This window comes from Rhinoderma darwinii, chromosome 8 (genome assembly GCF_050947455.1).
Source record: "Rhinoderma darwinii isolate aRhiDar2 chromosome 8, aRhiDar2.hap1, whole genome shotgun sequence".
NCBI lineage: Eukaryota > Metazoa > Chordata > Amphibia > Anura > Rhinodermatidae > Rhinoderma > Rhinoderma darwinii.
In genome coordinates, this window is record NC_134694.1 from 38356329 (window position 1) to 38370643 (window position 14315).

General features: G+C 39.4%; 1 protein-coding gene across 1 annotated transcript in view; it reads right to left on the reverse strand.

Annotated features, from left to right (window-relative positions):
* Window positions 1–2431: 2431 nt before the first annotated feature.
* Window positions 2432–14315, reverse strand: part of LOC142658659 (ras-related GTP-binding protein A) — a 38694-nt gene continuing 26810 nt past the window's right edge. The window contains exons 6-10 of the mRNA XM_075834251.1: window positions 12652–12747; window positions 12443–12565; window positions 7742–7833; window positions 3459–3574; window positions 2432–3089 (exon numbers count right to left, since the gene is read on the reverse strand). Of these exons, the coding sequence (XP_075690366.1) occupies window positions 2992–3089; window positions 3459–3574; window positions 7742–7833; window positions 12443–12565; window positions 12652–12747 (525 nt within the window). The 3' untranslated portion in view covers window positions 2432–2991. The remainder of the gene's footprint in view (window positions 3090–3458; window positions 3575–7741; window positions 7834–12442; window positions 12566–12651; window positions 12748–14315) is intronic.

Consider the following 14315-nt stretch of genomic DNA (forward strand, 5'->3'; position numbering starts at 1 on the left):
GTGTAGTAGGTTTACATACAGTAGTAAACACACACAAACACTAACATACATTGAAATCTCTTACCTGCTCCTGCCGCCGCGGCTCCCTCCGGCCCGTCCGCTCCCTTTGCTGCCGCTGTTCCATGTGCACAAGTCCGGAAGCCGCGACCGGAAGTAGTAATATTACTGTCCGGCCGCGACTTCCGGTCCACAGGAAAATGGCGCCGGACGGCGCCAATTTCGAATAGGACTGTGTGGGAGCGGCGCATGCGCAGTTCCCACACAGACGCCGTACACGGCAGTCAATGGGACGGGAGCCGTTCGCAGTCCCTATGGGACTGTGGCTGCCGTGTTCCATGTCTGTGTGTGTCGTTAATCGACACACACAGAAATGGAACAAAAAATGGCAGCCCCCATAGGTGAAGAAAAAGTGTAAAAATAAGAAACAGTAAAACACAAACACACAAATGAAAATAAACGTTTTTATTAAAGCACTAACATCTTTAACATATAAAAAAATTATTTGTGATGACACTGTTCCTTTAAATTCTACTATTTAGCTTCTCAACTAGTGATTGCACGTTGGTGGATAGATATAGATCTGAGTAATGCAGCTACTGCACTGGCAGGTGCACTTATGACTTCTTATGCGAGTCTGACTAACTGGTTATATAGAAATGTCTCCGGGTTTCGTACCCCTGCCACTTCGGACGGTGGCTGTTGCTTGGAAGACTGTGCATGCTCTGCTGCACGTTAATACGGTCCCTTCATACTCACCTCGGACTCCACTGTGGAATAATCCTTGGTTGCCTCATCTTGAATCGCTCCAGGGAGCGGGGATGTGGTCGGGGGCAGGGGTCAAATTTTTGGCTCAGGTGTTCACGGTGGAGTATGGTTTTGTATCCTTTTCTGAACTGAAGGATAGATTTAACATTTCAGAAAAAGTTTATTTTTCATTACCTGCAGTTACAGCATGCCTGGTGTGCCCAATTTGGCTCTATCTCAGCTCAGATGGGGTTCTCTAGGCTTGAGGACCTTCTTGGGGCTCCGGATCTCTCAAAAGGTCCTCACCCAATTATACACCCCCATGACATCCCTGGGTGCTAGGCCATTTGATAAGGCGTATCTGCAATGGCGGAGTGAGGTTCCCACCTTGTCAGAGGAGGACTGGCGGGAGGTAGAATCCTCCTTTTTTGATTCGGTGGGAAGTGCAAGGGACTTCCTCATACAGTCTCTGTTCCTGCATAGGATTTATTACACTCCAATTAGGCTTAAGTGGATGGGGGCATTGGCTTCGGATAGTTGTTTTAGATAATCGGAGGTTGGTACCTTTCTGCATTGTGTGTGGATGTGTCCTAGAGTTGCCCCCTTTTGGTCGGAGGTGGTGGAGTTTCTTCATACCCATTATGAGTTGCCACGACTTCTTACCCCCCAGATGTGCCTCTTAGTGATTATGAGTAACTTCATCCATAATGCCCATGATAATATATTCTTTCGTTTTGTTCTTTTTTGTGCCCGGAAGATTATAAATATGGCTTGGAAGAATATGGATAGTCAGAGTATACTGCACTGGAAACAACTGGTGAATAAATATATACCGACGTATAAAGAGTTGTACCTTAGCAGGAAATGTCCAGATAAATTTGGGAAAATTTGGTCCAGGTGGATAGAGACTATTGACACTGCGGTTTAATGGTCGCTTGAGAGTGACTGAGCTGTGGGGGGGTCGGAGCACAAGGATGATTGATTGTGCGTGATTGTTTCGATTCAGTTAGGCTTTCGGAGGTTAAGTAGCTATACGATGCGTTACTGTTAAATGAATATGATCCGAATTTACATTTATATGTGATGATAAAGCCTCTCTGAATGTCTTTATTTTGTACTGTTTGTATATTTGTACACCAAAATTTTTAAAATAATGCCTTTAAAAAAAACAACAAGGTAAAGTGAGAATATAATTCTAGTCTATTAGTCACTGGTTGTGCACCCCAGTTTTTAGTGGTGCCCGCTATATTCCTACAGTTCAGAACTTATATCCGTATTAGCATTTTGCAGTTCTACGGTTATAATTTCATGCTCATGATGCCATTTTTCTTATACTTTAATGAAAAAAACAATGGCTTATTAACACAGTGAGAATTCATTTTCACTCTACTCAGTCTATACTTGGCACACTGTAAGCAGACTAGAGAGAAATAAAAATGACCACACCAACAGTATGGCACTCATAAAAGCAATTAAAACTTTGGGCTAGATCAAGAAGTAATAGTTTAGCCAATCACATGCCATGGCAAAACAGTGTAGCATGCAGGTGTAGGTTCGTCTAGAAAATACTTTGCAGTTGGAGTTTGCAATATTTTCTATGACTCATGGCCGCTGTAGATAGATATTTTAAGACTGGTGATCTGATAGGACAATTCATATAAAGAAAACAAAAACAAAACACTTTCAATTAAGTTTTAAGCATAAATATTTTTATTCCAAAGCATAAAAATACACTGAATTCATGAAACTGCAAGATTACATTGTATCCCAGCCAATAACTAACCAAACAATGGCAGGCACACTCTATAGGATATGTAAGGGCATTTAAAATGATATATTTAGCATATGCATATTCATCATAGCCACATGGGCCAGGTATGGAATCATTGCCCTATAAAAGGCATGACTTTGAAGAATATGTACTCTCAGGGTCTTAACGCTAGAAGTCATTTCAGCCTAGTCTTGATGGTATACTATAAGAAGGTAAGACATTAACTCACATATTTCAGCAGAGAGAGAGTTAATCACGGACACATACCGGCATAAGCCGTTGGGTTGTTGGGGTCTACTGCCTCTCGTTGCTTTGTCACGCTAGTGATATATTTCAATGGAAAATAAATCATTTAGGATTTGGGTGAAATGGAGGTAAAATCCAGCGGACATTACACCAAATAAAAATGGGAAACCGTGATTAGAAGGCGAATTCCTAAACGATGCTGGAATTAAATGACCTCAAATCAATCTGCCTTAGCGCATGAGGAGACTGTGCTTCGGACCATCCACACGTTCCAGCTTCTCAAAGTGTTTCCTTGCATTCCGAATATTTATTAAAGTCGCTGCTGATGCTGTTGGAGAGAGTGGAACATGTTACAAAGAGATGTTTTACATGATGCGAACAAAAGGCTCCCCATTATCTATTTAGGAGTGCAGCTCATACAAGACACAAGCTTTCCAACTACTAAATCCACCTGTGCGCACACACGCACACACGCACAGTTGTAGTCATTAAACGTAGTGTTCTTGAGCCAGGTATAGGGCATGAAAGTTTGATAAAGAATACAGAAACAAAATGAAACAGCATGCCCATAATTCTGTGTGGTTTGTGATCAGATCATAGAAGGAGATTAAAAGTCCAAATCACAACTACATCTACAGCAGCAAAGTGCAAAAAGTGAGGCCTTAGAGTGGAGAGTATGAAAAAAATAAAAACTTACGAATTGAGGGGTCAGACATTACAACCATGACATAAGTGTTGGAGGTGAAAATATCTATGAAAGCAGCAAAGTTGGAATTCCGAACCTCCATGCTCTGAAAAGATGCAGCCAACTTACTGTGAATAATAAAAGAAAAGTAGTAAGAACATGAGCACAGCTGCAACATCTAAGACATGATGTTTTATAGCTAGGATATTCAGACTAAGAACAACTTAAAAGGGAAAACGTAGTCAAAACCATCATCTGATAAGTCATGGGTAAATGTGAATATCAGAAAGGCGAAGTCAGACCACCATGGATTTCAAAAACTCAAGAGCACTATAGAGATATTAACCCCTGATGCCACGGATCAGATTACAAATTCATCAATGTCGTCTTCTCACGTGTACACTGTGGTGCAGATTCTTTATTAGGGTCTTAAACTTAAAACTAGACAAGGCAGAAGACGTGCAAAATTCATCACAGTGGTGCAGGCTGAATGATAAATTTGGCGCCTCTTGCTAGACATGCTGGACACTCTTCTCTTGCTTAAAGAGGCTCTGTCACCAGATTTCCAAACCCCTATCTCCTATTGCAGCAGATCGGCACTGCAATGTAGATAACAGTAACGTTTTTCTTTTTCAAAAACGAGCATTTTTGGCCTAGTTATGAGCATTTTTATATTTATGCAAATGAGCCTTTCTTACGTACAACTGGGCGTGTTTAATCTTATTTCCAACTGGGCGTGTATTGTGTGTGTACATCTGGGCGTTTTTACTTGTTTTACTAGCTGGGTGTTGTGAATGGAAGTGTATGATGCTGACGAATCAGCATCATCCACTTCTCTTCGTTACCACCCAGCTTCTGGCAGTGCACAGACACACAGCGTGTCCTCGCGAGATCACGCTGTGACTTCACTCACTTCCTCCCACAGGAACTTCATCGCGTCGGAACTTCATCGCGTCGGATGAGCGAGGATACGCTGTGTGTCTGTGCACTGCCAGAAGCTGGTGGTAACGAAGAGAAGTGGATGATGCTGTTTCGTCAGCATCATACACTTCCATTCACAACGCCCAGCTAGTAAAAACAAGTAAAAACGCCCAGATGTACACACACACACACACACACACAAGACACACCCAGTTGGAAATAAGATTAAACACGCCCAGTTGTATGTAAGAAAGGCTCATTTGCATAAATATAAAAATGCTCATAACTTGGCCAAAAACGCTCGTTTTTTTAAAAAGAAAAACGTTACGGTTATCTACATTGCAGCGCCGATCAGCTGCAATAGGAGATAGGGGTTTGAAAATCTGGTGACAGAGCCTCTTTAAGCTTCCGCTCAGTTGGCTTACTTTAGATCAATATTTTACTCCAAAATTTGGGAGAACTTTGGTGCATTTTAATCCACGAATACTTCTCGAAATCTTTCAAAACTGTCTACTCAGGCACAATAAGTGTGTCTAAAACAAGTAATAAATCAAGACATGTACGCCAGGTCAGAATTAAGCAGGCCCTTTATTTAACCCCTTCCAGACATCCTCCATATATGTACAGCGGAAGTCAGATAAGTCAAGTAAAGTACGGAGCGGGCTCACAGACTAAGCTGGCTCCATAAACTGCTGGTGTCGGCTGTATGTTACATTCGACACTTCACTGCAATTGGCGGGATAGGAGATCCAATCCTGCTTGTTTGACCCCTTAGATGCCACAGTCAATAGCGACGGCGGCTATTGAGCCATTAGGAAGAGGGAGGCAGCCTCATCCGACAGCCCTGTAACGAGGGCCCCCAGATCTGCCATCTTTCTGCTCCTATTAAGCTCCTTGCCAGTAGCAGGGCCTAATAGGAGCCAGTAAGAGATACAGTATAACGCAATAAATCAGCATTGAAGTATACTGTTAAAGCGATCCAACCATCGCTAGTTCACGACCTCTTTGGTACTGTTTTTTAACTTTTTAAAGATCTACCAGTCAAAAGTTTGGACACACCTTTTTATTCCAGGATTTTTTTTTATTTTATACATTGTAGAAACATATCAAAGACATAAATATGAAGGATAGAATATAGAATTAAGCAGTAAACATAAAAATATTCTAGTTTAAGACTTTTTTTGTCTTCGATTATTCAAAGCAGCCCCCTTTTACTTTGATGGAAGCTTTGCACACTCTTGGCATTAAAAGGGGTTGCCCCACAAAACACATGTATCCCCTACCGACAGGCTAGGGGATACATGTGTGCAATAAGGAGAACAGGGGACTGAAAGTCCCTCGAAGTGCTCCATTAGAAGAATGGGACATCGGGGGTCTGTGCCCGGCTTGTGTACGGCAGCTCCACAGAAATGAATGGAGCGCTTGTGCGCATGCGTGACAACAACAGTGTCACCAGCAAAGCACCCCCACACCTCCTCCATGCTTTACACTGGAAACTACATATATAGAAACCATCGGCTCACCTTTTTTGCGTTTCACAAAGACATGGCAGATGGAACCAAAAATCGCCAATTTTGATTAAATTCAGACCAAATACAGATTTCCACTGGTTTAATGTCCATTCCTTGCGTTTCTTGGCCGAAGCAATTCTCCTCCTCCTCTTATTCCTCAGTAGTGGCTTCTTTGCAGCAATAAGACCATAAAAGCCGGATTCTCAGTCTCCTCTGAACAGTTTATGTTGAGGCATGTCTGGTACTTTATCTCTGTGAAGCTTTGATGTGGGCTCTAATCTGAGGTGCTGTTAATTAGCGATTTTTGAGGCTGGTAACGCTAAGGCCCTGTTCACATGGAGTTTCCTGCAGGCAGAAAATTCTACCTCAAAATTCCGTCAGATTTTGATCTGCCTGCACGTAGTTTGCCGCAATTGAGTTTTTAGCCCGCGCCCATTGAGGGCCGCGGGCAAAACGCCTTCTCTACCTCCCATTGATGTCAATGGGAGGTCAGAGACGTAAATGTCCGAAGATAGGGCACGTCGCTTTTTCCCGCGAGATGGTTTTTCCGCGTGTGGGGGGAAAAAAACCCTCTGCATCCCATTGAAATCAATGGGAGGCATTTTTGGCTGTCTTTTGGCGCGTTTTCCGACGCGGTTTCCGCGTCAAAAACGGTGTGAACAGGGCCTAAGAACTTACCCTCTGCAGCAGAGGTAACTCTTGGTCTTTCTTTCCTGGGGTGGTCCTCATGAGAGTCAGTTTCATCATAGCGTTTGAAGATATCCTCAAGTGCAGTTATGAATACCATCAAAGTTCTTGAAATCTTCCAAGTTGACTGACCTTCAGGTCTTAAAGTAATGATGGACTGTTTCTCTTAGTGGAGTGGTTCTTGCCATGATGTGAATTAGAACAGTAGTTGAATAGGGCTAAACACTGCATGGAAGTGTGTACCAATCCTACCTCTGCACAACACAACTGATGGTTTCAAACACATTGTGAAGGCAAGAAGTTCAACAGATTGACAAGGAATACCTTTTAATAGAAAACCATTGTAGGTGATTACCTCATGAAGCTGATTGAGGGAATGCCAATTGTGTGCAAAGATGTTAAAGCAAAATTGGGCTACTTTGAAGAATCTAAAACATTCTGGTTTGTTGAACACTTTTTTGTGTCCAACGTAATTCCATATGTGTTCCTCCAAAGTTTTTGTGTTCGATATGAATCTACAATGTACAAAAATGTTCATGGAATGAAAAGCTCTGTGGACGGACGGACGGACGGACGCACACACACACACACACACACACACACACACACACACACACACACACACACCCCTAAAAAAAACAATCCCTCGAACAACTCAATCGGCAGAAAAATAAAACCGTTAGGACTCTCAGAATAGGGCGTTTTCCTTGTAAGGCTGGGGGATAGACCAAGGCTTTTTTTTTTTTTATAGTGAGTGATAAATTGCTGTACATAAGAATGCATTAGGCTAGGGCTATTTATCTCCGTACAAAAAAATATATAATAATTGCTGTGATAAATCGATATTCACAGGAATGCATTGAGTAGCTTGAAAATCTCTCCAAAAATCGCTTCCGTTGAGAGATTTGCTAGCGATTTATTTTTAAAATCTACATCCAGTTTTACTGACGTTATATAGAAACACTATGGGACATATCCATAGAATATCAAAATATTATTTTGACTGAATTTCTCTTTGAATAAGGATATCTAGAGATTGTGACTTTTTCTAAAGGTATTTGTTCCACCAAATGTTATATTGAATTAAATTTCACAAAAAATGAAAAAAAAAAAAAAAAATCGCCAAAATGAACTGAAAAATCAGACAAGATTTTAACAGCATAATTTTTGTCTTACCTGCAGCTTAGTTTAAATTGCTTTATAATATTACTGATCTTCTCAAACCGGTGAATGTCCCTTTGCTCCTTACATTGATAATGAGAAATAACCTGTAACAGAGAAAATTCCAATATTACAACACTGCTCAAACATACCCAGAGTTGGAGAATTCCAGCACCCAATTAACCCTTTCAGGACCGAACTCATTTTGACCTTCAGGACCAGCCCCATTTTTTCAAATCTGACATGTGTCATTTTATGTGGTAATAACTCTGGAATGCTTTTGCCTATCCAAGCGATTCTGAGATTATGTCACGAGAAAACATTGTTCTTTATGTTAGTAGAAAAATTTGGTCAATAAATTGATTGCTCATTTGTGAAAAACACCAAAATTTTAAATTGGCAAAAATGATGATTTTTCTAATTTTAAATGTGTCTGCTTGTAAAACAGATAGTAATACCACACAAAATAGTTACTATTTCACATATTACGTATGTATACTTTATATTGGCATAGTATTTTGAGTACTTTTATTTTTCTAGTACTTTACAAGGCTTAGAACTTTAGCAGCAATTTCTCACATTTTCAAGAAAATTTCAAAGGGTTATTTTTTAAAGGACCAGTTCAGTTCTGAAGTGGCTTTGAGGGCCTTATGTACTAGATAGACCCCATAAATCACTCCGTTTTAAAAACTGCACCCCTCAAAGTATTCAAAACAGCATTCAGAAAGTTTAACCCTTTAGGCGTTTCACAGGAATTAAAGCAAAGTAGAGGGTAAATGTACAATTTTTTTTCTTTTTTTTGCCGAAATTCATTTGCAATACATTTTTTTTCTGTAACACAAAAGGTTTTACCAGATAAATGCAACTCAATATTTATTGCCCAGATTCTGCAGTTTTTAGAAATATCCCACATGTGGCTCGTGTGTGGTAATGGACTGAAACACCAGCCTCAGAAGCAAAGGAGCACCTAGATGATTTTGGGGCCTTTTTTTAGACTATATTTTAGGCACCATGTCAGGTTTGAAGAGGTGTTGAGGTGCCAAAACCAGTGGAAACTCCCCAAAAGTGACACGGTTTTGGAAACTACACACCTAAAGGAATTTATCTAGGGGTATAGTTAGCATCTTGACCCCACAGGTCTTTTGCTATATTTATTGGAGTTAGTCTGTAAAAATGAACATCTACTTTTTTTCTGAAAAAATATATAAAAAATAATAATTTTTACAAGTAATAAAGAATAAAAAAGCACCCCCAAAACTTGTAAAATCAATTTCTCCCGATTACAACAATTCCAAATATGTGGTGATAAACTGCTGGTTGGACCCATAGCAGGGCTCAGAAGGGAAGGAGCGCCATTTGGATTTTGGAGCGCAGATTTTGCTTGGTTTTCAGTGCCATGTCGTGTTTGCAACACCCTGGAGGGACCAAAACAGTGGAACCCCCCCAAAAGTGACCCCGTTTTGGAAACTACACCCCTCAAAGAATTTTTCTAGGGGTATAGTTAGCATTTTTACCCCAGAGGTTTTTTTTCTGAAAAAAAACAAAGAAATGTTTAATTTTTACAATGAATAAAAGAAGAAAAAAAATTGTAAAGCAATTTCTCCTGATCACGGCAATACGCCATATGTGGTAATAAACTGCTCTTTGGACCCACGGCAGGAATCCGATGGGAAGGATCACTATTTGGCTTTTGGAACTCAAATTTAGCTGGAATAGATATGGGGTGCCATGTCGCATTTGCAAAGCCCCATAGGTACCAAAAAAGATGAAAAACCCCAAAACTGACCCCATTTGGGAAACTACACCGCTTAAGGAATCTATCTAGGGGTATAGTGAGCATTTAGACCCCACAGGTCTTTTGCAGAATTTATTAGAATTAGGGCGTGAAAATTAATATCAACATTTTTCCACTAAAATGTTGCATTTTTTAATTTTCACACAGGATAATAGGAGAAAAAGCATTCCAACATTTGTAAAGCAATTTCTCCCAACTACGGCAATATCCCACGTGGTCAAATGTTTCATTAGAAATTAATTAACCCTTTCAGAACTGATCTATTTTTTGCTTTTTTTCATTTTAGTTTCTCCCTTCCTGCATTCGAAGAGCCATAATTTTTTAAATTTTTCCCTCGGTTTAGTGGGATGAGGGCTTATTTTTTGCGTTAGGAGTTGTAGTTGCTAGTGACACCATTTAATGTATTGGGAAACTGAAAATAAAATTCTTTGCAGGCTGAAATTGGATAAAGATGCGATTCCTCCATTGTTTTTTGGGTTTCGTTTTTACGGCTTTCACCGTGCGGTAAAAACGACAACTTAAATTTTTGCTGAGATTTAATACGATTAAGGCGATACCAAATTTATACAGTTTTATTTTTATATTTTACTGCTTTTACAAAGTAAAAGCCATTTGTAAAAAAATCCCCCAGAAAAAAAAAAAAAAAAAAAAGAAGAACAAAACTGTGTTTCACCACATTCGGAGAGCCATAACTTTTTTATTTTTTGGTCGATTGAGAGGTGTGAGGGCTTATTTTTATGCGGGACTAGCTGTAGTTTTTATTGGTACCATTTTTTGGTACATACAACTTTTTGATCACTTTTTAAAGCTAAGGTGACCAAAAAAACTGCGATTTTGGCATTTAAATTCTTAATTTTTTTACGCTGTTCACCGTGCGAATTAAATAATGGTATATTGAAATATTTCAGACTTTTACGGATGCAGCGATACCAATTTTTTACATTACTTTAGAGGAAAAAAAGGGAAAGGTTTTTTTTTTTTTGGACTTTATATTTATATTATATATTTATTTCACAAATAAACTTAACTTTATTTATTTCTTTTTTTTACACATTTTATTAGTCCCTTTAGGGGACTTGAACCAGCAATCATTAGACCTCTGGTACAGTACACTGTAATACTAATGTATTGCAGTATAATGTCATTCTTACAGGCTCCTGTAACAACGCGATCGCTGTTCCTGTCAGTTAGTCCCGGGTGTCAGCTGTAATACACAGCTGACATCCGCAGCATATGGAGCAGGCTCAGCGCATGAGCCCGCTCATTCATATACACACATTATATATATATATATATATATATAACCCCCCCGCACTACGACATGCTATTAAGTTGTGGTGCACGAAGGGGTTAATGCGCAGCAGATGGTGAAAAGTGAAAATGAAAATTTTCCACTGATCTGCCATTTTAATGCACAATATGTTGTGCCCAGTTTGTGCCACTGAAGACAAATACCTAATACAACGTTGAGCGGGTTCTGCCGATTATAAAATGTCATGTGGACGTAAGCTGGTGTTTGGGCACGCTGTAGGGCTCAGAAGGGAGGGAGCGCCATTTGGCTTTTGAAACGCAGATTTTGCTTGGTAATAGTTCTGTTTGGGGTTTTGCTGGTATTTCAGTTTATAACGTGGGGGTATATGTAATCTGGGCAGAGTACATCAGGGCATAATGAGAGGGTATAATAATGCGGTAAATAAATAATTTATAGATATGTGGCTGGTGTCACAATGATAAATGGTGCCCAATCTTATCCGCTTTTGGAACGTTCTGCACAATTTCTGAGAGCCAGAACTTTTTTATTTTTTCTCCACCAGGGCTGTGTGAGGGCTTATTTGTTGCGGGACAATCTGTAATTTTCATTAGTACAATTTTAGGGTACGTGTGATTTTTTTTTTTTTTATCACTTTTTATTCTATTTTTGGCAAGCAAGGTAACAAATTTTTTTTAATTCTGACGGTTTTTGTCTTTTTTACAGTGCGGTGAACACTGAGTGTGCTATAAATACATTTATGTTTTGTGGCATTTGTGCAATAAAATCACTTTTCTATAAAAAAAAAATATTTTTTGTGTCACCATATTCTGAGAGCCATAACTTATTTTTCAGTCAAAAAAAGCTGTGTAAGGGCTTGTTTTTTGTGGGACGGGTTGTAGTTTTTATTGGTACTATTTTGGGGTACATGCGGCTTTTTGATCACTTTTTATTCTATATTTTGGGAGGGGTGATGACCAAACAAATTGTGATTCTGGCGTGATTATGTGGTGTTCACCGTGCGGTAAAAATATTATATGTCTATAGTTTGGGTCCTTACGAACGTGGTGATACCAAATGTGTACTTTACCATTTTTTTCCTAGAATAAAATACTTATTATAGGAAAAAAAAAGCATTTTTTTGTTTTTGTAACTTATAACTTATTTTTACACTTTTATAAAACATTTTTACTTTTTTAACTTGAAGACCTGCAGCACAGATAGCTGCAATAATACATTACACTACCTAGGTAGTGTAACGTATTATAATCGGTCAGGGTGACGCGGAGATTCACACTAACAGGAAGCCATAGGCTTCCGGTGCATGGCAGACACAGAGGCCATTGTATGGCCTCTGGTTTTGCCATGGAAACAGACGGCAGCACCCGTAATCAGTCCCTGGGAAAGTTTGTTGTAGCAACAAATTTTCCAGTTTGTTGCTAGAACAAACTTTCCCTTTGATCACATGATCGGGACCTGAACCAATCAGGCCCCAATCATGTCTCCGGGACCAGAGGCAGGGGATAACAGCGCGAACCAAGTGTCAGCGCTACACTGAGCCACCCAATCTCGCTTTTAAAACCAGCCGTGAATTCACGTCGGCGCTGCACAGGGCCCAGCATGCGCCGATGTGAACTTACTGTGGGCAGTCGGGAAGCGGTTAAATACTCACCAAAAACGTTGCCCTCTCAAATAACAGAACTTCATCAGCCTCAATAATCTGGGCAAAGTTACGCAGGTTGGATTCCAGCTGCTGGACATTAGGAATGAGTTGATAGACAATGCTTGACCAGGCCTGAACAGAGATACAAAGAAAAACGTATAAAAGACTAAGATGCTAACACTTGTCTCCGAAGTAGCAACAAGGCTAGAATCATATACCTTGTATAAAGTCTCATCCCAAATTGAAGTCCTAAAACAGGAACAGTCCAGGGGTCGGGAAAGGCGCCTTAAATCCTCTTCTCGTTCCTTAAATATCTAAAAAGAAAAAAAAAAAAAGTATATATAATACACTACAGGTATGTGTAGGTCCCAATGTTACATCTAGTCAGATAGCTAAAAATGCTAACAATGCGCCCGTCTGTATGAGGCTTTAGACTAATCAGCATACAATGGGCAACCTATCCAAATTCATCTTCTATACTTTTCTGTCCTCGCCTGTACTAGTTTTCATAGATGAAGTTCATAATGTCCCTGCCTTTGGAAATAATTCACAACCTACCCAACCTCCTACCTTTATTTCAGATATCTCAAACTTCTCTTTCCCAACTTTCATGCAACCTTCACCATACCCAAAATTACATAGAATTTTTTTTTTTTAAATACCATATAATTAGATATTATTGGAAACATAGTTTCATGTAAAATGAAATGCAACAAAGTTTGTTTGATTATCTAAATTCTATCCAAAGTTATAGCTAAATAACTAGAAGTAAGAATACCGCCTTCCCGCTCCGCACTAAGATGTTGAGAAGAGCACATCATTCTCGCACAGCTCAGTAATAGAACGATGCGGCGGAAACCTGGTGCCGCAACAGTTCTCCCCCCGACACATTTATGAGCCGTAAACGGCCGGAAAAATAGCTAAAAATGCGGGGGCTGAACGTCTCCAAACATCTGCCAATTGATTTCAACGGGAAAAATGGCGTTCCATTCCCACGTGGCATTTTTTAAAACTGCCACGTAAAAAGAAGTGCATGACACTTCTTGAGCCATTCTTGGGGCTGTTTTTCATTGGAAAAACAGCTCCAAAAACGTCTAGAAAAAAAAAAAAAGCATCTCAAAATGTTTTCAGCTTCAAAAATAGCTGGAAATCAGAGGCTGTTTTCTCTGAAAACAGCTCCGTAATTTTCAGCCGTTTTTGATTCCGCATGTAAACATACCCTTAGACTGACAGGTATAATACCCTGCAACACATTTTGTATACAATACAAGTATTGCAGGGCATTATACCAGCGATCGGAGAGTTGGAACTCCAAGTCCCTAGTGGGACAAACAAAAAAAAAGTGAAAGAAAAACCCATGTACAAAAATAAAAGTCGCAAGCAATAAAATTAAAAATCACCCTTTCCCTTACCAAGTCTTATTTATTTATTTGGTATTGCCGCGTCCATAAGGCCTGAACTATAAAAATATGTTATTTATCATGCACGGTGAACGCCGTAAAAATAAATAAAGGAAAGGAAGCCAGAATGGATTTTTTTGGTCACTTAAACTCACAAAAAAGGGATCAAAGAGTAGCAAGTACCCAAAAATGGTACAGATAAAAACTACATGTGAAGTCCTCATATAGCTTTCTTGATGAAAATTAAAAAAAAAAAAAAAAAAAAGTTACGGCTCTTATAATATGGCGAAACAAAAACGAAATGCCTTTATATATAAAAAAAAAAAAAAAAAGAAGAAGATTGTATTGTGCGAAAGCTAGAAGACATACACTTTTTTTTGTTTTTTATATAAAATAGGCTATTGCCGTAATCGTATCGACCCGCACAATAAAGGAAACGTAACATATAGTGCACAGGGAGCGCTGTGAAAAAAAGCAGAATT